Consider the following 20,739-nt stretch of genomic DNA (forward strand, 5'->3'; position numbering starts at 1 on the left):
CAGGAAGAAATCCCATCTCCGCGAACTTTAAAATGAAAATATAAAATTACAATAAGAAAACATTAGTTCGGGGAAACATGAGTAGAAAATCACAACAGAGTAAGACATAGGATCATATTTCTAAGCTGATGATTGTAGATTCTAGACTAAATATGATAATCCAAAAATTATTAACTGGAAAAAAATTCAGATAAAACGATGCATGATTACCTGACCTACTGAAGTTGCACCATGCCGTTTTGAGAGTTTGCTCTTATCAGGTGCCAAAATCAAAGAAACATGGCATCGGAAATCCCAGAGCCTGGTTGGAAGTAAATATTTCATTCACGAAAACAAATAAACAAGATTATGTTCTCGTAGGCACATTCAGTCCGTTGTAAAACCACTCGATCTGTTCCCAATCTGCAAAATTGTGGTTAGGACAACGTCTAATTAATTCTTTATACCTTTCCCATGCCTCGTAGAGCTGTTCAGAGTCCATCTGCCGGAATGTGCTGATCTCTATCTTCAGTTGGGTGGTTTTGGCTGGTGGAAAATATTTTGCAAGAAATTCTGCCATCCCCTCCCAAGTAGTGATGCTTCCAAGTGGCAGTGATTGCAACCAACTTCTGGCTTGATCCCTGAGAGAAAATGGAAACAAGCGTAAATGAATAATATCCTCAGGAACACCGTTAAATTTTATCGTATCAGTAATTTCTAAAAAGGTCCTGAGATGAAAGTGAGGATCAGCTGTGGCACTCCCATTAAATTGGTTCGATTGAACCATGTTGATCAAGGCCGGCTTTAGCTCAAAATTGTTGGCATTGATTGTTCCTCGAGCTATTCTAGAGTAGTGAGCCTGGATCGTCGGCTTGAAGTGCTCTCTGATAGGCACCAGGGGAGCTTGATTCACATTCTTTTCAGCCATGTTATTAATTTCTTCTCTTCTCGCTCTTCTCAAAGCACGTGCAGTTCGTTCGATCTCTGGATCAAAAAGTAGAGAATTCGCACTTTGAGATCGTCACATAAACTGCAAATAAAATTAAGAAGAATTTAATTAGTAACTTCAAAATAAAATAAAAAAAAATTCTAAATTAAAATCTAGACTAATTGGTAACAAGACTAAAAAAAAATAATTAAAATTGCTCCCCGGCAACGGCGCCAAAAACTTGTTGTGAAAATTCCTCGCAAGCGTACGAGTGTCAAGTTTTAATAAAGTGATAAAATCAGATATCGATCCCACAGGGAGTAAAATGAAAATATTCAGTGCTTGTAATTAAAATAGTCCAAACTTTATCTAGAAAATCAAACTTTCAGAATTTTGCAGAAAAATAAATAATCAAATGATTTTAGATAGCACACACACAACGTTTCGGAATAATCAATCAGAGAAAAATGGTCTAGAGGTATATATTTCACCTGGTTTCAACAACAGTCAATCCTAAATAATTAATCTTCATGAATTTCAGTCAATTAATAGCCAAGAACACTTAAGTTTATTATTTCCCTCTCCCGAGCAACAAAAAATGTTTATCAACTACAATTCAATTCCAATATTCCTATTAAGAATTTATCGCAGTGATCTATCACAAAACAATGTTCTTTTTAAAAGCTCTGTTAAAATCATACACTCTCCCGAGCTGTATAAATAATTAACAGTGTAATTTCTAATGTCCTATTCAAAATCCCCTCTCCCGAGCAATGATTTCAAATAAATATAAAAAATCAATTATTGATCAGATAATTGAAAAGACAATCAATTCTAGAAAAAACAATTAATCTAGAAGAAACTCAATTCAATAAAATCAAAAATTCATTAAAGCGTCTACACCAGGTTCCATCTGACCTCTAGACTCTAAAAATTTAGTTCATAATAAAATTATGAATAAACCAAAACATGTTCAAAAATCCAAACATAAATTCAGAATTAAATAAATAAAGATAAAAGAAACAAATCCGTCGTCGACGCCGTGTCCGGTCTATCAAACTCCGTCTTTGTTCTTCAGATTAAAGCTCCAGATTTCTTCCCAGAAATCTTCACGATCAATCTCTGATGTGCGTGTAAAATATTGTGGCGGCTCCTGCTCCAATTTGTCTGACAAAAATCTTTTTATATCGCTCAGCAAAAGCCCACAAAAAGCCCAAGAATTTATTGCCTGAAATAATTAAAACTCAGATTTCCGATCGGGGCGGGCGCTCCAAGTGAAGGCGCGAGCGCGCCTTGAATTCGCTATTCAAATTCTTCAATTATGCGCGTTAGCTCTTCTTTCCTTCCTCATCAGCGCTTGTTTTAGCGCTAAACTTTTAAGGCCCAATAACGAAAAGCCCATTAACTGTTCAATCTTTTCTTCTCTGATCGTTCCTTATTTTCATTCTTCTTTCTATTCTTTTCTTTCCTTCTTCAATTTTTCATTAACTTCTTCTTTTCCAAAATAATTCAAAAATTATTCTTTTACTTCTCATCTCCACAATAAATTCCATAATTCACTGTAAGCACACAAACAACAAAACACAACATAAATCTGCTCTAAACCTATAATTAAAAATTAAAATCATATATAAATTAAGTGTATAAAATACACTTATCAGACTCAGATATTGCCTCTTCAAGGGGACATTATTCTTGGGAGGACGAATAGAACGCTTCTTTCCCCTCCAAAGTGGTCTATTCTTTGCACCAGATGAAGAACCCATATAAAGAACCGGCTTTTCTTTCATGATTGTGGACTCATACGTAACAATAATGTTTAACAACTCCTCAAGGTATGGCTCCATCTTGTTCATGTTGAATCACCAAAAAAGGATCAAACGAGCTCGACAGTGACAAGAGCAACACGTCTGTGGTCAACTCGGCTGGTAACACAAGATCCATGCTAACGAGCTTCTCCACTAGTCGAATCAACTTTAGGCCATGATCATGGACCGAAGCCCCATATCGCATGCGCAAAGTGATCAGCTCCTTGACAGTCGCATGTCTAAGCGGGCATGTTTGCTCACCAAAGAGCTCTTTGAGATGCAAATAAATGTCAGTAGCATTCTTAGCACCCTCAAAATGCCTCTGCAGCTCATCATTCATAGAAGCCTGCATATAACACTTAGCTTTCAAGTCATGGTTACACCAATTCTTGTAAGTCTGTAGCTCCTCAGGGTTACATCCAGCCGGAGCCTCAGCAGGGGCGGCTCATTGACCGTCTAATTTGGTTATTAAATAATTCTAGCAAGCACACTAGGTCATGTAGTAGTAAGTGGACAAAGAGTCCAGATATCGATCCCATAGGGACTGACTAACGATTATTTACCAAAATATAATTATTTTAACTTAATCTAGACTAAGCAATAAAAGTGATTTGGGTGAATTCAAATAGATTTTAAATTAACAAATAATTGCCAATAAAAGAATTTAACGCACACTCGCAACTAGAACTTTGAATATGAATTCAATAAAAGTAAATCGAGCAAGGCACACGCAGGTGCCAAGAAAATAATGCAAACACGTGGCAAAATCTAAGATCCAAATTTAATCTAAATCACGACGAATTCTGTAGTGACCCTGCATGGTATCACCTATTAACTGGCAACTAATAGCATGCAATAAACTTAATACAGCAAAATAACTTAACAGAGTAAAACATGCGGAAACAAAACCATAAAATACATATCAGCTTAGTAATAAAATCCAGGCTTAAATCTGTAGTGATACAACCAAATCAAAACTTAAACAGTAAACATTATACAGCTATATCGAATCCTGCTGTATAATAAAATCCTCAAGGCTCCTGCTCCCTACTCCTGCCTTGAACTACCAGCTCCGTCCATCCTGCGACCTGCTCCATGGAATAGGGTGTCCAAGATAACAACTAGGACGTGAGCGCTAACGCCCAGTACATAAACATGAGTACACGTAAATATATGATGCATACAACATGATGACTGGTAACGGGTCATCCAAAAATCATGCTCATTACCGGCGCCACATGAGTGCTGCCACCACACGGATCAACCTCTGGGTGCAACCACACTCGTCTAGTACACCAGAGTAGACATACATAAATGCCCCCGCCGTCGCGGTACTCTCAGTGACAGACTATCGAGTATAGAGCTGAGCGGCTCTATAGTCAGGTATAACAAGGTATAGGCTCAACGTGTATATGCACATGACATATGAATATAGAAAGCGGTAAATCATATATCATGCCATATAATAATGCCAAATAAATGCAACATATAAACATGTATACTCGCTGGCAATCTCAGTCAATGTGTACGTACCTCTAGACTAGTTCAAGTAAAGTAGGATCCTAGGTTCCAAGCCTATATTTAAAAGTTCACCGTATCACTACATAAATTCTATAAGCCTTAACTAAGCTAATAAGTACTCCCAAAACTTAAATAGATTCCCAGACCATACCTTCGTCCGTAGATAGCCCTTTGGAGATGCTAGTCCTGGATGACTATAACCACTCCTTGGTTATTCCAGAACCTCTATTATAACCGATAGGGCCCTCAAGTGTATATCTCACACTATATAACTGAAGAAAGAAACTCAGGAATTCGTAATTCAAATGAAATCAGCCAAGCCCTATTTATAGGCAAAATTCCCGGCCAGGATCAGAACTTCCGATTTCGGGATTGGAGCTTCCGATCCAGCTCACCGCGAGCATGCTTGACACGCCAGGATCGGAACTTCCGATCCGACGATCGGAGCTTCCGATCTGCCCTCCGTTTGACACTTGTCAAAACTCGTGGCTGAGTCATCGGGTAAAGCTGGCAGCCGGAGATCGGAACTTCCGTTCCTGGATCGGAGCTTCCGATCTCTGTGCTTCCGATCGGCTTCCGAAGTGGCTGGGATCGGAGCTTCCGATCTGGGTTCGGAGCTTCCGATCCGGCCCAAAGTCAAAAGCCCAAATTCTCTTCCGAAGTCCAATAATACTCCGAAATTGATTAATTACCAACCCTTAATCATGTTAATCATATTATTATCTTAAAATGAGTTTTGGGTTACTACAAATTCTCCTAATCTGTTCAACAATATATTTCTATACTTTGTTAAACCTATTCAAGTCGGACAGATTAATTATTTTTAATTAATTCTAATCAAACTATAATGCATTAGAAGCTATGAGAATTTATTTTTCAACCAAAGCCGCAAAATTAAATCGAATACTATTTCAAGTTGATTTAACCTTGTGTCAATTGTTGGAGTGAGCACAATCAATCCCTAATATTTCGACTCAGAATCAATTAACAATCAAGTAAATAATTGGCCAGATCATTCACAAGAACAAAGAGATAAATCCAACAATCAATAACTTGATATAAATAAAAAAATCCTAAATAACCATCCACGTGTTCAACAACAATCTTTCCGGCCCAATCTCGTAGCCTCAATCGATAATAAACGTCTACTCCATAATCATAAACATGATTCAAATCAAAAGTTTAATCATACAAAAAAAAACTAGAAAGAAAATTAGAAGGATAATAAATAGAGCGTATTCAATTCTCCAAGCTCTTGGTCGCCTGCTTCACACGATCTGGAACCCTTCAACTGATGAAAAATTTAAATATTTATACATCCCGAATCCAAGAAGTAATTGTTTTTCAAACCAAGGTTCCGCAAAAATAGAAACTTTTGATTACGCGATCGCGCTCGAGCGCATAAAAGCCCCGCTCGAGCGCCAAACTTTCTGCCCGACTCTTAAAAATTCTTCGTTTTGCGCTCGAGCGCATAAAAACCCCGCTCGAGTGCGACGTGCTTGGCTCAAAACTCCTTAATTCTCCATTTTTCTACAAATAAACCGAGGAAAGTGAAATGCACACTCATGCATGAAATAATAAATAAAAGAAACAAAAAACTCTCATGAGACACAACAAAAGCATGCAAACTAAACATGAAAATGACACAAAATAATGAACAAAACATACTTATCAACTCCCCCATACTAGAATCTTGTTTGCCCTAGAGCAAGACAAATGACAAAACAAACACAAAACACAAAATAAAAGTAGGATAATTTCATGGGAAAGTAATAGCCTCGGTGAAGTCTAAGTATAGTCCAAACTCAAAAAAAAAATACCCTCAATTCTTCACAATATACCCTCGATTTAGCATGAACGTGCGTGTGTGCACTGTTATTTCAGTTACATCCAACTTGAAATAATCCTTTTACAAGACTGCTTACCGACCTAATAACACATCAGTTCAAGTATCACTTTCATGCATCCATTCCTTCCAGATATCTCTAACAATGCACCTCCCTCGAGATTAAATTATTACGCACCGCTGGATTTTGCACCCAGCTTTCATAATCTCTCCAATAATTACCCGCAAACTTAGCTACAACTTTGATAGGACTCAGATTTTAATCCCCTCGTCTATAGCCCAAATAGAGCATCAACCCTATTTTATTCGCATACTTAGCCTTGGACTAGGTGATTAGGATTTCAATCCCTTGTCCATGGCCCGGATGGAGTTTTTTAGTTCTTTCAAAAATAAATTTTTTTATTTTTTTTCAAAATTTGTTAAAAAAATGGTGCACATACGAGATCATAAGTGCAATATTAGAGTATCACCAAAATTCACAAGACAAAATTGAGATCACTAAATACCTAGTGTCGTGCAATGGTCAAGAAGTCAAAAACTTCATCAATTTTCCCCTACAATTCACTGGTTTAACTGTAGTGTGTAAAAATATTCACGATTCAATCTAAGGTTTTCCATTCCAAGTAAAGGGCAAACATTTTTAACAAAATTCAAATTTCTTACTTCACCATCATCATCGGCTCCCATTAATTATCCTAACTCACACAAACATGCAAAACGAAATGAACATGCACCCCTCATACTTATTCAAAGCATTGCCCTCAATGCTTCAAATACAGAAAGACACAGAGAAAAAATGAATGACACAAAATGCAAGAAAAGAAAATAAAAAATAACACTCCCATGGGTTGTCTTCTTCATCCTTCTCCGGGTGTGGAGCACCAACATCAACTTCACTAAACGGGGCAACCTAATGAACATGGAAAGCGACGGGTAAGGCGGTGGATTAGGAAAAAATAATATAGAAACAAAAATAACAAAATTATTTAAGGGAAAGAAAACACTGGGTTGCCTCCCAGTCAGCGCAAAATTTATAGTCTATAGTCCGACTATGCTTCCTTTTGAAATTTAAGGTGGATCATCCACTGTTGGGGAATTATGCCCAAAATTTTTTCGATTTCCTCAATATCCTTCAGCAGACAGCGTGACTGACATTATCGGAATTTGTTGCCGCAGAGCCACATCATGAACATCTTTAACCTGCATACAATGACTCACACACTCATCAACAACAGCAACCGCAAAACATGATTTCACACTTGGGCTATCTCGAACCGACTTAAGCATATTAAAAATAACACTTTCATCATTCAATCTCAATATCAACTCTTATTTTTCTACATCAATTAATGCCCTACTAGTAGGAAGAAAAATATGCCCTAAAATCAACGGAACCTCAAAATCCTCATCCATGTCAAGTATAACAAAATCAATTGGAAAAATAAGATTATCCACCTTGACTAAAACATTTTCCACTACCCTTATTGGTTATTTGATTGATATGTCTGCAAATTTAAGAGAAATTGAGGCGGGTTCAATGGCTCCTATTCCTAACTTTTGAGCAAGTGCATATGACATTAAATTGATACTTGCCCCTAAATCAAACAACACATTTTCAAAAGAAACATGACCTATTGTATAAGGTATAGAGAAACTCCCTGGATCTTTAAATTTTGGTGGGAGCTTATTTTGGAGCACCGCAGAGCATTCTTCATTCATGGTAACTTGCGCTAAGTCATCCAACTTCTTTTTGTTTGTCAATATTTTCTTCAAAAATCTAGCATAATTCGGCATCTGAGCTAAAGAATCTGCAAAAAGAATGTTAATATGTAATTTCTTGAAAATTTCAAGAAATGTTTTATAGTGAAAATCAAATTGTAATTACTTAGATCTTTGCGGAAAAGGAAGAGTAGAAATATGGACATTAGCATTAATATCAGAATTTGAAGACTAACCTCTCTTACCTGTAGGTAAGGAATTTGCAGAACTGTGCTTGTCCTCCTTTTTCTCGTCAGTGTTTGTCCCCTCCACCTCCTCTCCTTCGGTCCTCTTCTCAGGTCCCTCAAATTGTGATTTTGTCACGACCATGATAAAATTCAAATTCTTGGGATTTATTTTAGTGTTGCTCGGCAATGATCCAGGAGGACGAGTCGAGAGTTGGGTCGCCAATTGGGCCATATGAGTTCCCAACTTCTGCAACATAAATTGTTGATTCTGCAGGCGAGTTTCAGTCCCAGCTACATACTTCATCATAATATCTTCAAAAATCGGCTTCTTTTCCTCTTTCTTGGGTTGATTTTGACAGCCCGGATTATATGAGTTATTGTATGAGTTGTATGACTGCCTTCCTTGTACTTTATTTACATGATTCTACTGCATCTGTGACATCTGATGAGATAAAGCTTCAATTTTTGCAGTTAAAGCTCATGAACTCCAGATTTCTTCTCTTTTTCCAGATCCGGCCATCCAATGTTACTCTCAGCCATGGTACCAATTATCTCCCACGCATCAGCTGGAGTTTTTCTGAATAAGCTTCCATTAGCGGTTGCGTCCAGCATAGATCGCACTGATGGGTCAGCTCCATTGTAGAACGTCTGATTCTGCTGGCTCTATGTGAGATTATGCTGAGGACACATCCTCAACATTTTCTTGAATCTTGTCCAAGATGAATTCAGCGACTCTCCATCTTTCTGTATGAATGATATAATATCAAAAAACAACTGTGCCATATTATTTGGAGGAAAATACTTGTTCAAAAAGACTTGAACAAGCTCGGCCCAAGTAGTGATATATCCGACAGAAAACTCTGTCAGCCACTCAGTTGCGTCCCCCTGCAAAGATAATAGGAATAACCGCAGTCTCACTTCATCAGTTGTCACCTCATTGAATTTAAATGTGTCACATATATGAAAAAATCGCTCCAGATGAGCATAAGGGTTTTCCACAATAGCGCCTCCAAATCACTCTTGAAGTTGGATCATCTGAATAATGGCAGGTTTAAGCTCGAACTTGTTCGCCTCAACAGCAGGGCGAATGATACTGGATACATATCCTTCGACAGGGGGTCGAATCAAATCCAAAAATGTGTGATTGTCATTGTTGTTCGCCATCTCTTCCTCCGACTCTGATTCAAGCACTAAGTTGATATTCTTCTTAGCTTTCCATGTGCTGCTGAGTGTGCGCTCGATTTCCAAATCAAGCAGTACGAGATATTTGGATGGTCAAGTGCGGTGCATACAAGAATAGATGGTAACTGAAGATTAGAGAGATAGAGAAAGATTCAGAATTCAGTGAATAAATGCGTAAAATAAAAGTATAATCTCAAGCAAATAAAAAATCTTGATATCACTATCAGTCCCCAGTAACGGCGCCAAAAATTTTACCATCTAATTCGGTTATTAAATAATTATAGCAAGCGCACTAGTTCAAGTAGTAGTAAGTGGACAAAGAGTTCGGATATCGATCTACAGGGACTGAATAACGATTACCAAAATATAATTATTTTAACTTAATCTAGACTGAGCAATAAAAGTGATTTGGGTGAATTCAAATAGATTTTAAACTAACAAATAAATTTCCAATAAAAGAATTTAAAGCACACTCGCAACTAGAACTTGGAATATGAAATCAATAAAATTAAATCGATCAAGTCACATGCAGGTGCCAAACAAATCATGAAAACACGTGGCAAAATCTAAGATCCAAATTTAATCTAAATCACGGTGAATTCTTCTAATATTTTCAATAGTCTATTTCTAAAATATGTTAAATCTATTTAAGTCGGACAGATTAATTATTTTTAATTAATTCTAATCAAACTCAAATGCATTAGAAGCTATGAGAATTCAGTTTTCACCTAAAGCCGCACAATAAAATCGAATACTATTTCTCAGGCTTGATTAGGACCCAATAATATGACGTCGTTCATCTTTACGTTTCAAGCCTCACCCATCGATATTGAACTTTAATGGACGGTCGCCATGAGTTCTCCCAATAATATGAGCCGAAGTCATGGGAATTCCACGTAGTTCACATCACCATGTCAATGGATGTCACAGCTTTTCGGCGTCCAAGCCCCCCCATGAGTTCTCCCCAATACTATATGGCCTGTGTGATCCAAACACGGGCCTAGGTCCAATCATAGAGAATGAACGGGATGCAACAATTACATAAGCTTCCAATATTTACATGTCTTGGATCTTCATAATTCATCATGGCCCACCATCTTCCAATATTGATCTTCTACTTTCAAATATTTTACATTAAAATATTCATGGAAAATAGGGATACATCTCATGGAGTGGAAAAGGGCTATAAACCAAGCCCACTTTAAATTTGATAATTATTACAACTCATTCAACATAAAATATTCTTAGCATACACCTAGCAAATTGGGCTTGGACTTTTGATAATCTTTCATGCATGCTATTACATATCATACACCAACAATTAATTATAACAATAATCAATTGATCAAATATTATATATCTTGGTCCAATCACTAACCGCCACGATTATAAATTAAATTTAAAAAATAAACAAACACCTTTGTTTACTTTTAAATTAATTTATTTATAACCGAATTTATTGTAAATCACTATTTACTATAAATAATCAAAGTCTCACTTTAATTATTTATTTCATGAGAAAATATATAATTTATAATTTATAAAATTTTACATTTCAAAAAAAAAATCAACCATTACAATCTCAACAATTTAGGGCCCATGACACTTGGATATCCCAAAACACCTTTTGAAAACCCAAGTTGTCGTAATCGTCGTCGGTGCTCCATCGCCGGATACTGACCAACAAATTTTTTTAATATTAAAATGGGGTTTCTCGTCTGCCCCTTTTCTGCCCCAAAATGTGCGGCAACATTTTTCAAAATGTTTCCAAAAACAGCCCCTAAGTTGAGAGATTTTGATTTTCTCATGCGGTTAGAAATTGACTTCAATACAATATTCAACAAATGCTACACAATAAAAAGTAACCTAGCTCTGATACCACTGTTGGGGATCGGTTCCCTCATGCCCAGAAACGCAGCGGAAGTTTAAAATTTTTATATAAAAAATGAGCACTTGTGTAACATTTAAAAAAATTAAACATTCATAGGGTGTTTAAGAAACTTTTACCTATCAATCTTCAAAAGATTGATTATGGCTCCAACCAAGTTGTAAACAACTTATCTCTTGAAAATATAATCACTATCTACAAGCTTCCAAGAGTGCACCTTGCTCAAAATGGAACAAGCTTTTGAGAGCTTACCTTGCTTGAAAATGGACTCCTGTTCAAATTAGGTCTATGACTAGTCAAACTAGATCCACCCTAAATATTCACTAGAATATTTAGAGCATTTTTCATTGAGAATTTCTTTGCCTTTTCTCCCAATATGAAAGACAAAATTGGAGAGAATTTTGTGGTGAAAGGGACGACCAAGAGGGAGAGAATCGGAGTGAATATTTCTTTCCTTGGTATTAAAAATGTGTTGTGGTCAAAGATAAAGCATGCAATTAAAGCATGCATAGAAAAATATAAATCATATATTGAAAAATGTGCATCTTATCTTTTAACCTTTCATATTCACTCTCAATCATATATTGTATGTATTTATATGTCAAACATATATACATACATGACCCATGAACTTAATATTTAACTAATTATCAAACTTAAACCCATTTAAGTTTAATAAATTAATTAAATCCAATTTAAACTCATTCAGGCCCAATAGTGGAATAATTATTCAACAATATTTTTATTTAGGCTCTACAAGACCCAATAGTGTTTAATTAATCCAAAACTTGAATTAATTTAATTATTTGGACTCTACAAGGTCCACTAGTGTTTAATTAATTCAACTCTTTCAATTAATTTAATTAAGTTCATAATAATAGTTTTGAAAATCACCATTTTCAAAAACTAATTATTTATTCAAGTCAACTTTTAATCTTGGTGCACATTCACAAATTAAAACTTACTTTCCCCTTTATTCTTCTTTAGAAGTCATACTTATAATTTATTTTACTTATAAACTCCTTTATAAGCCGTTCAACACATTGAACTAATTTTATTCTCAACGAGATCTAAAAAGCTAGTACTTGTGTGATCCTCAACAGTTTAATGATACAACTAGCAGTGGGTTCACATCTCCATGTGATTCGGGATCAACAATTCCCTTATATGAGCATACCCTATATAGCTCCATTCTTATTTATCAACTCCTTGATAATAAGAACTTCAGAAAACTCAATTTTGATGGTACCCAACCAGTCATGTTAAACATCTAGCATCATCGCTTACATGACCCCCTAAGTATCAAATGATAGTGCTTGCAAGAACCATTCAATTATGGTTAGCGTACAGTACGGTCCCTTCAACTCATATATCCCTACCGATTCAATAACCATTGGTTTATCGAGAGTTGTCATTGAATCGATAACTATATGTCATGTCGTAGTTGCATCGAAGATGTAATTCAAGAAAACTCTTTCTTAATTACCACCTACTCTGATCAGATATTTCAAGCTACATATGCATGAGATCACATAGGATATCCATATCCGAAGGTAAGCGGTGAATCCTCGACTACAATGCATCGACTCCTATATGTTTCGACACAACACCCAACCTTGCCACCTAATGACCGCATTTGAGTCGGTAAACAAGTCAAAGTGAAGCGCTAAGATATAGAGTCTCCATGTTGTCCCGGGTCATAAGGACTAATGGTGTACAACGATAAACTAGGAGCTTTTCACTCGATAAATGAGAACCACTTGAAAAGTCCTTTAGGGAGGGTTGTTCAGTGCACTATACAAAGAACACTGACCGCTAAAATTGGTTTGATTAAAAATATACTGGCAAGCGCACCAGGTCAAGTTATAGATAGTGAATAAAAATCGGATGTCGAACCCACATGGACTGTTATTTTGTAACTACCAAAATATATTTATCTCTACTTAATCTAGACTAGTGAATAAGAGCAATTTTAGATTTTAAACTATTAAATAAATTTGCAAATAAAATTAAATTAACTAAAATGCAGCAAGAATATTTGGATTAAATTCAAATATGAGAAAAGATCGATTTAGGACACATGTAGGTACCAAACAAATCATGTAACATGTAGTCTCTTTTGGATTCAGATTTAATCTTAGATTACGGAAATTTTCCTAAATTGTTTAAAGGTCTATTTCTAGAACAATAAAACCTATTCAAATATTGAAAAATTAAATTTTCATAATTCTAATAAAATTTGAATATATTAAATATTTGTGAAAATTCAGTTTTCACCTAAAACCGCACACTGAAACCGAATACCATTTCTAGTCGGTTTTACCATGTGTTGATTGTTAAAGTGATCAAAATCAATCCCTCCTCTATCGACTTAGAATCGATTAACATGTAAGCAAACAGTTGATCAGGCTATTCACAAGACAAAAATAAATCTAACAATCAATAAAATAAAATCAAGTCTGAAAAATCCCAAATAAACATCCACGTTTTCTACATGAATTTTTTCGACCCAATCACGGGGCCTTGATCGAAAAGAAAGAACTACTCAAAGTTTAACATAATTCTCAACAAAAGTTTTCAATCCAAAACATGAACTAAAAATTAAAAAAATAAAGAAAAGAAGAAGAACAGAATTGCCGACGAAGTTGTAGCTGCCTCTTGCCTCTTCAAACTCCTCCTGTAACCCTTAATCTGATGGAAAGAATGTTATTTGTACGCCTAAGGATCCCCAAAATATAGTGTCCAACCCGAGCAAGAGTTTCCAAATTTAAAAAATATGTGCGCGCGTCTCGCTCGAGCGGAAATAATGTGCGCTCGAGCGAGCGTACTTCTGTCCCGAGGATTAAAAATCTCGCTTTTGTCGCTCGAGCGGAGTAAACTCGCGCTCGAGCGAGTTCAATGTGCGCTCGAGCGGGCATAACTCTGAAATTTTTCCTTTGCCCTCAGCCTCGCTCGAGCGAGCACAACATGCGCTCGAGCGAGTATAAAACTGGCTAAATCTTTACTTTTTCTTGAATTATCCTATAAAATAAAACAAGGAGAGATGTTATGCAGACAAATGGATTAAATATACTTAAACTAAATAAAAAAAACAACAATAACTCATGAATTCATGAAAAACAAGAATGAAACATCACAAAAATCTACATATAAAACACAGCTATCAACTTCCCCATACTTAAATCTTCCTCTCCCTCGAGCAAGATATGCAAAAACAAAATGCAAACAACAACATAAGTAAGAATGAATCATGTATCAAATAGCCTCAGATAAGTCCCAGCATCAACAACGAAAAATTACAACTGCTTCTGATTTTCCACAATACACTGTCAATTTAACGTAAACATGTGTGTGTGCCATGTTATTCCAGTTTCACGCAACTTCAAAATAATATGTCCTACGACTGCTTAGCGACCTATGACAAATCAGTGCAAGTGCCACACTCCAGCACTCTTTCATCCCAACAATTCCAAACAAAAACATGACTTTCTTGAGGTAAATTACGCACCTCCGGATTTTGCACCCGATTTTCTTAAGCCCCAATAATTACCCGCAAACTTAGCTATAACTAAGATAGGATTTGAATTTCAATCCCCTCGTCTATAGCCCGGATGGAGATACAATCCCATTAAACCCACAAACTTAGCCATGGAAGAATGATTAGAATTTTAATCATTTTCCAAGACCGGATGGAATTGTTATTTTCAAATTTTCAAATTTTTAACCTTATGGAATCCACATACTTAGCCACGAACAAAGAATTAGGATTTCAATCCCTAGCTTGTAACCCAGATGGAGTTAACTTATTTTTTTTAAAAAAAAAAATTTCTAAAAATTTTTTTAGGTGCGCTTAAGATCATACATGTCATGTTATAAAATCATCGGAAATCTAAAGATACTATCATGATCAACAAAAACCTATCGCCGTGCAATGGTCAAACAGACACAAACTTCATCAACTACATCGCTACACTACAACGGTCTAACATGCGTGCTAAAAATGTTCACGAATCAACCAACGACTTCTCATGTCCAATCAAAAGCAACAAGTTCCACAAAAATTAATTCAACATCTTTATCATCATAGGCCACATTCATCATTCTACTTGTGCATATAACACAAACACAATAACATAATGACATGAATGAATACGAACTATATGCATTGAACTAGACCATATGAATGCAAAACACAATGATCAACGAAACACAACTAAGTAACACCAAACACAACTAAACAACACCCCCCATACTTATCTAAAGCACTGCCCTCAATGCTCTAGAAACACAAACATAAAAAAAAACAAGACAAAAAAAAAAAACAAAATGCAAACACAATGCAAAACAAAAATAGAACTCCCCTGGTTTAGAATTGGGCTGGAGCATCATCACCTTCATTGTGCTCCAGAGGTGGCATTCGGAAATTATACTCTTGGCCGACATATGGAAACTGGAAAGGTGGAACTTGAAAGGAGGGGACAGGGTCAGCATACTGGAATTGAAACGATGGTGGAAACGGAGTTGTCGCTGGAAAGGAGGATGTGTCAATACCAAAGTGAGTGGTGAGCCCTTGAAGACGAGCATCCATATCTTGGAAATTGGCAGTAATGGCAGCCATAAAGTCATTCTGATAATGAGCAAAGGCCGTAAGCTCTTGCACCACCTCAGGAAGTGGGCGACGACATGGGGCAGGTGGACGTGATCCAGCAACACTTGAACTTGCGCCACCGCCCTGTGGAAAATCCTTTGCTCTCTTATCCTTCTTCTTATCTACAAGATCTTTATCAACTGCTTGTCTAGGATAAAACCACTCTTTATCTGCTCGAACTTGTACACCATCTTGGATACAAAGCTCGGAAATAATGGTGGGGAAGAAGAGGCCCACGGATGAAGTATAAATTGATCTTCTGATCTCACTATGAATAACCCGGCCGACATTGATCGACCACCCCAAATCCAATGCGTACAGGAGAAGGTATCTCACCATGTTCATGCCGCTTGTATGGGATATATGCATAAAACTTTTCAAAGTAAACACAAACCAAGTTGACAGCTCTGCCAAAAGAAATCGCTCCAAAAAATGCATATACGAGTACGGATCATGCCACGATGCCCCTTCATAACACAGCAGCTCAAGAATTTCATTGTAATCGGGGTCTATTTTCAAACTCTGATATAATGTATCATAAATTTCCGGAGTTTGAAGCAAAGCATTTATAGAATTTTCATCAAAAGACACAAGCTTTCCCCGCACATATGCTTTTCCATCCTCGCGTTCGGCTGCATTAGCATAGAATTCTCTAAATAACGGAACAACGATAGCATTCGGTTGTTTGCAAAAATTATCCCAATTTTGATTCTCGATATCAATCGCCACCCCACTATCTCTAAATCTTAATTCTACACCTCTTTCAGGAATAGGAGTGCGGTGGAGCTTTGCGTGATCGTACCTTTCTTTTGCCGCGGCGTTTACAAATTTGCCGGCGAGTCCCTCTAAAGAAGAAGAGGCCGGGACACGTTGAGAAAAGAATTCGCTAGTGAGGCGTGCTCGTTTAGGCAACATATTTAAGTGATAATTGACTACCTTAGAGATGAATTGGCAAGGCAGCGGACGATGGTGACAGGGCTGGACGGCGGCTGAAATAGATATGGAGCGGCGGTTATGATTTAGAAGCAAAGGAGGGCATCGGCTGAGATGGAGGAAATGGTGGCTGAGTGAAGAACGGATACTGCAGGGTACCACGGTGGAGATGACAGCTTCAGGCTGGACGAACGACTGCTATGGTGGTCGGAAAAAATAGATATTCACGGCGGCAGAACCCGAGACGGAAAAAGGCGGCTGCAGGCTAGCCGATGGTGGAGTGAATGGCTGCTACGAAGAGATTTGGAGATGAAGGTGATTGACTACTTGATTCATAAATAATGAATCCTTTTAAGTTATGTTATACGGACTTTCTAAAAAAAATGCTACGCTCCGCGTGTCACGAGACATGGAGCATTCTAATCGAAGAGTCATACCTCTCGGACTTATTACAGTAAGACCAATGCACCAGCCAGCCAAAGAATGTGGTGGCCAACACGCTGTGCTGTAAACTAAGTTGTTCACCTTGTAAATGGAGAAGATATAAAAAAAAATGTGTCGTGCGTGAATCATAAGATTCTATAGTATATTATTTCACTTAGCCTGCCTCTCCCATGACTTTCCGGACCAACCAACCCGGATCTGCCCTCGCAAGCATTCTCTGCATTTTGGGAGCAGAGCATGTAGCAAAATCGAGCAATGGATCTTAGAAGAATTCTACTTTTATTTTAAAGCACGACTCCTTCTTTTTATGCACTGGAATTTGAATTGTCTTCCTTCCTCTTTCAATCGAAAGATTCGATATTTTAAATAAATAAAATGAAAATAAAGGCGCATACGCGGGAAGGGGGCCCCAATACTTTTTCATTTAGGGGAGGGGGGACTAGCCTCATTACTTCCCACTAGGCGAGAGGTGCACCTAACCCACCTACCCACAACTCAATCATGGTGTTCAGCTGACTTGCACTGATAGACCCCTATTGTATTGGAATTAGGTGCCCATATTTTTACTGTTTTACATTAATCTCTTCAATGTTCGATTCTACTCTATGTTAGAACAATGTTATTTTGATCTAAGTGGTCTTATTCTTTGTCACGTGCTAGAAAGCATTACTCCTCTTTTCATTCCAAATTCAAGAATACGATCGATACGATTGATTGGTCTGTGCGCCTCTCTTATTACTTTTTTGTATCCCCCTGTTCTTTGGATCCAATTCGATCCTTCTACGGCCAAATCTCAATTTGTGGAAAGTCTTCGATAGCTTCCTTATGAAAACATCAATTTTGATTTGGGTATAGACGGTATCTCTTTATTCTTCGTGATATTGACCACATTTCTGATCCCTATTTGAATTTTAGTGGGTTGGTCTGGTATGAGAAGTTATGGGAAAGAGTATATTACAGCATCTCTAATTCGTGAATTTCTAATGATCGTCGTGTTCTGCATGCTGGATCCTCTGAGAAAAGGAAATGGGATGAAGAATGAATGCTTTCTCAGCAGGCTGAAACAGATAGCAGAGATGGAGGAGATTAAGGCGGCTCGGTGGTGTTGATGCACGGTGGCGAAAGTGTATTGGAGATGAATCAGCAATGGCAACAAGGCTGAGATGAATTGGCGATAGTGGAGCCTGCAAATTCAGAGAGAAGGAGAATTGTGAGAAGGGGATAGAGAGATTTGGGGGTTACGGTTCGAATAGGAAAGAAAATAAGGGAGAAAAATAACGAAGAAAGGGAGATAAAATATCTTATAAACCTCTTGCAAATATGCACTCGCTCGAGCGCACCAAGGGCTCGCTCGAGCGAGGCCAAACTTTCGCAAAGTCGGACCAGCTCTCGCTCGAGCGCACAAGAGGGCCGCTCGAGCGAGACAAAATTTGCCCCAGACCCAAAAAGTTACTCGCTCGAGCGCATAAGAAAGCCGCTCGAGCGAGATTTTATTTTGCCCAAAATCAGAACTCCTCTCGCTCGAGCGCATGAAAGTGCTGCTCGAGCAAGATTTTTATTTTTGAAAATTTTGGAAAAATGACAAAAAATTAAAAATAACTAACTTAAAATTAACTAAAACAACCCAAAATAAAATTTAAGAAACTAAAAGAGGGAAAAGAACACTGGGTTGCCTCTCAGTCAGTGCTAAATTTATAGTCTATAGCCCGACTGTACCTCCCTTTAAATTAGTCGGGTCTTTCAAGTCAATAGTGGTCTGTGTTTGATCCACATTACCACCTCGATAAATCTTTATCCTCTGACCATTAACTTTGAATGCACCTGTGGCAGGACTGTAAATTTTTACTGTACCATACGACATCACTTGTTTGATAGTGAACGGTCCTGACCATCTTGAACGCAATTTACCTGACATAAGTTTCAAAAGTGAGTTATATAATAAAACAGTTTGGCCTATCTCGAACTCGCGTGAAATGATGCGTTGATCATGCCATCTTTTGGTTTTTTCTTTGTAAATTCTAGCATTCTCATAGGCATCCAACCTTATCTCCTCAAGTTCATTCAATTGCAGCAAACGCTCTTCACCTGTTGCAGAAATATCAAAATTCAGAAATTTAGTAGCCCATAATGCCTTATGCTCAAGTTCAACAGGGTGACACGCTTTATCATATAATAACCTAAAGGGTGATGTGCCTATAGGTGTTTTAAATGCAGTACGATAAGCCCATAACGCGTCATCTAGCTCATTTGAACACTCTTTCCTATTTGAATTCACAGTTTTCTCCAATATTCGTTTCAACTCTTTCTTTGATATTTCAACTTGGCCACTAGTTTGGGGGTGGTAAGGTGTTTCCACATTGTGATTGACCCCATATTTATTCAAGAGTGTGTCAAATTGATTATTGCAAAAATGAGTTTCTACATCACTAATTATGACTCTAGGTGTACCATATCTAGCAAAGATAAATTTTTTAAGAAATTTTACAACCACCCCAGAGTCATTTAATCTACATGCAAAAGCTTCAACCCACTTAGACACATAATATACCGCTACCAAAATGTATTTATTTCCTTCAGAATCAGGAAACGGTCCCATGAAATCGATGCCCCAAACATCAAAAACTTCGCACACAAGTATATTATTCAAGGGCATCTCCTATCTCCTAGATATATTACAACTTGTTTGACATGCATCACAAGCAATCACATAGGCATAAGCATCCTTAAACAACGAAGGCCAATAAAACCCCGACTGTAGCACTTTAGCAGCTGTACGACCCGCGCCGAAGTGACCTCCAGTCAGACCTGTGTGATAGTGTAATGCCCTGATTTTATTATAATTGAGTTTAATTGAGATAATATGAGTTTTCAGTAATTGAGGGCCGTTTTGATATTTCTCAGGTGTCATTTTGCAAACATTGAAGAATTTAGGGACCGAAATGCAATAGTTGGATTTTATATATATTATCTTTGCAACTTGCCTCACCATCACATCACTCTCTTCTTCCTCCTCCATTCGTACGTACTGAATCCGGAAGCCATGGCTAACAACATTTCAAGCTTTTCTTCCGTCTGATTCGCACGATCCGACCATCAGATTTTAATTCCGAGTTGAGATTCACGATCACCGCAACAAGGGCTTTGTTTGGACGTAAGTTTTGCTACGATCCTCAAACTTTTATTGTTTTTGGGTTGTCAGAATTTGATAATCTTCGAGTATGCTGTTCTTGAGCTAGCATAGATCGTGTATTCGAAGTCGGTTTGGAAAAAGAACGAAGTTTGGATTTTATTTGATTTTTGAGGCATAATTTCAAAAATGGGTTGTGGGATTTTGGTTGATTTTGATTGTTTTTGATGGATTGGAAAATGATATAAGTTGTATAGAATTTTTTGATGATGTTGGAGATTTTTGGTTTGACTGTTTATAGTCGTTATGCCGTCGAAATCGAGTTTGGATTATCGGTTATTTCATTTCGGTTTGATTCCGGGTTTGATTGAATTGGTAGATTGATATCGAATCCGTATATCTTCATTTTCAGATTTGGATTGGAGTTTCGGGTTTGGATCGGACTTGGGAGTTGAATCGAAATTGGGAATTGAAGAAGGTATATTGATT

General features: G+C 37.2%; 1 protein-coding gene across 1 annotated transcript; it reads right to left on the reverse strand.

The window, feature by feature from the left end:
• Nucleotides 1-18,263: 18,263 nt before the first annotated feature.
• Nucleotides 18,264-20,139, reverse strand: LOC140877380 (uncharacterized). The gene is made up of 5 exons (XM_073280913.1): nucleotides 20,105-20,139; nucleotides 19,341-19,576; nucleotides 19,032-19,208; nucleotides 18,840-18,944; nucleotides 18,264-18,307 (listed from the first exon to the last, which is right to left on the reverse strand). Exons 1-5 carry the CDS (start codon nucleotides 20,137-20,139, stop codon nucleotides 18,264-18,266), a joined length of 597 nt encoding a protein of 198 aa, XP_073137014.1.
• Nucleotides 20,140-20,739: the final 600 nt, after the last annotated feature.

Source organism: Henckelia pumila, chromosome 2 (assembly GCF_033568475.1).
Source record: "Henckelia pumila isolate YLH828 chromosome 2, ASM3356847v2, whole genome shotgun sequence".
Lineage (NCBI taxonomy): Eukaryota > Viridiplantae > Streptophyta > Magnoliopsida > Lamiales > Gesneriaceae > Henckelia > Henckelia pumila.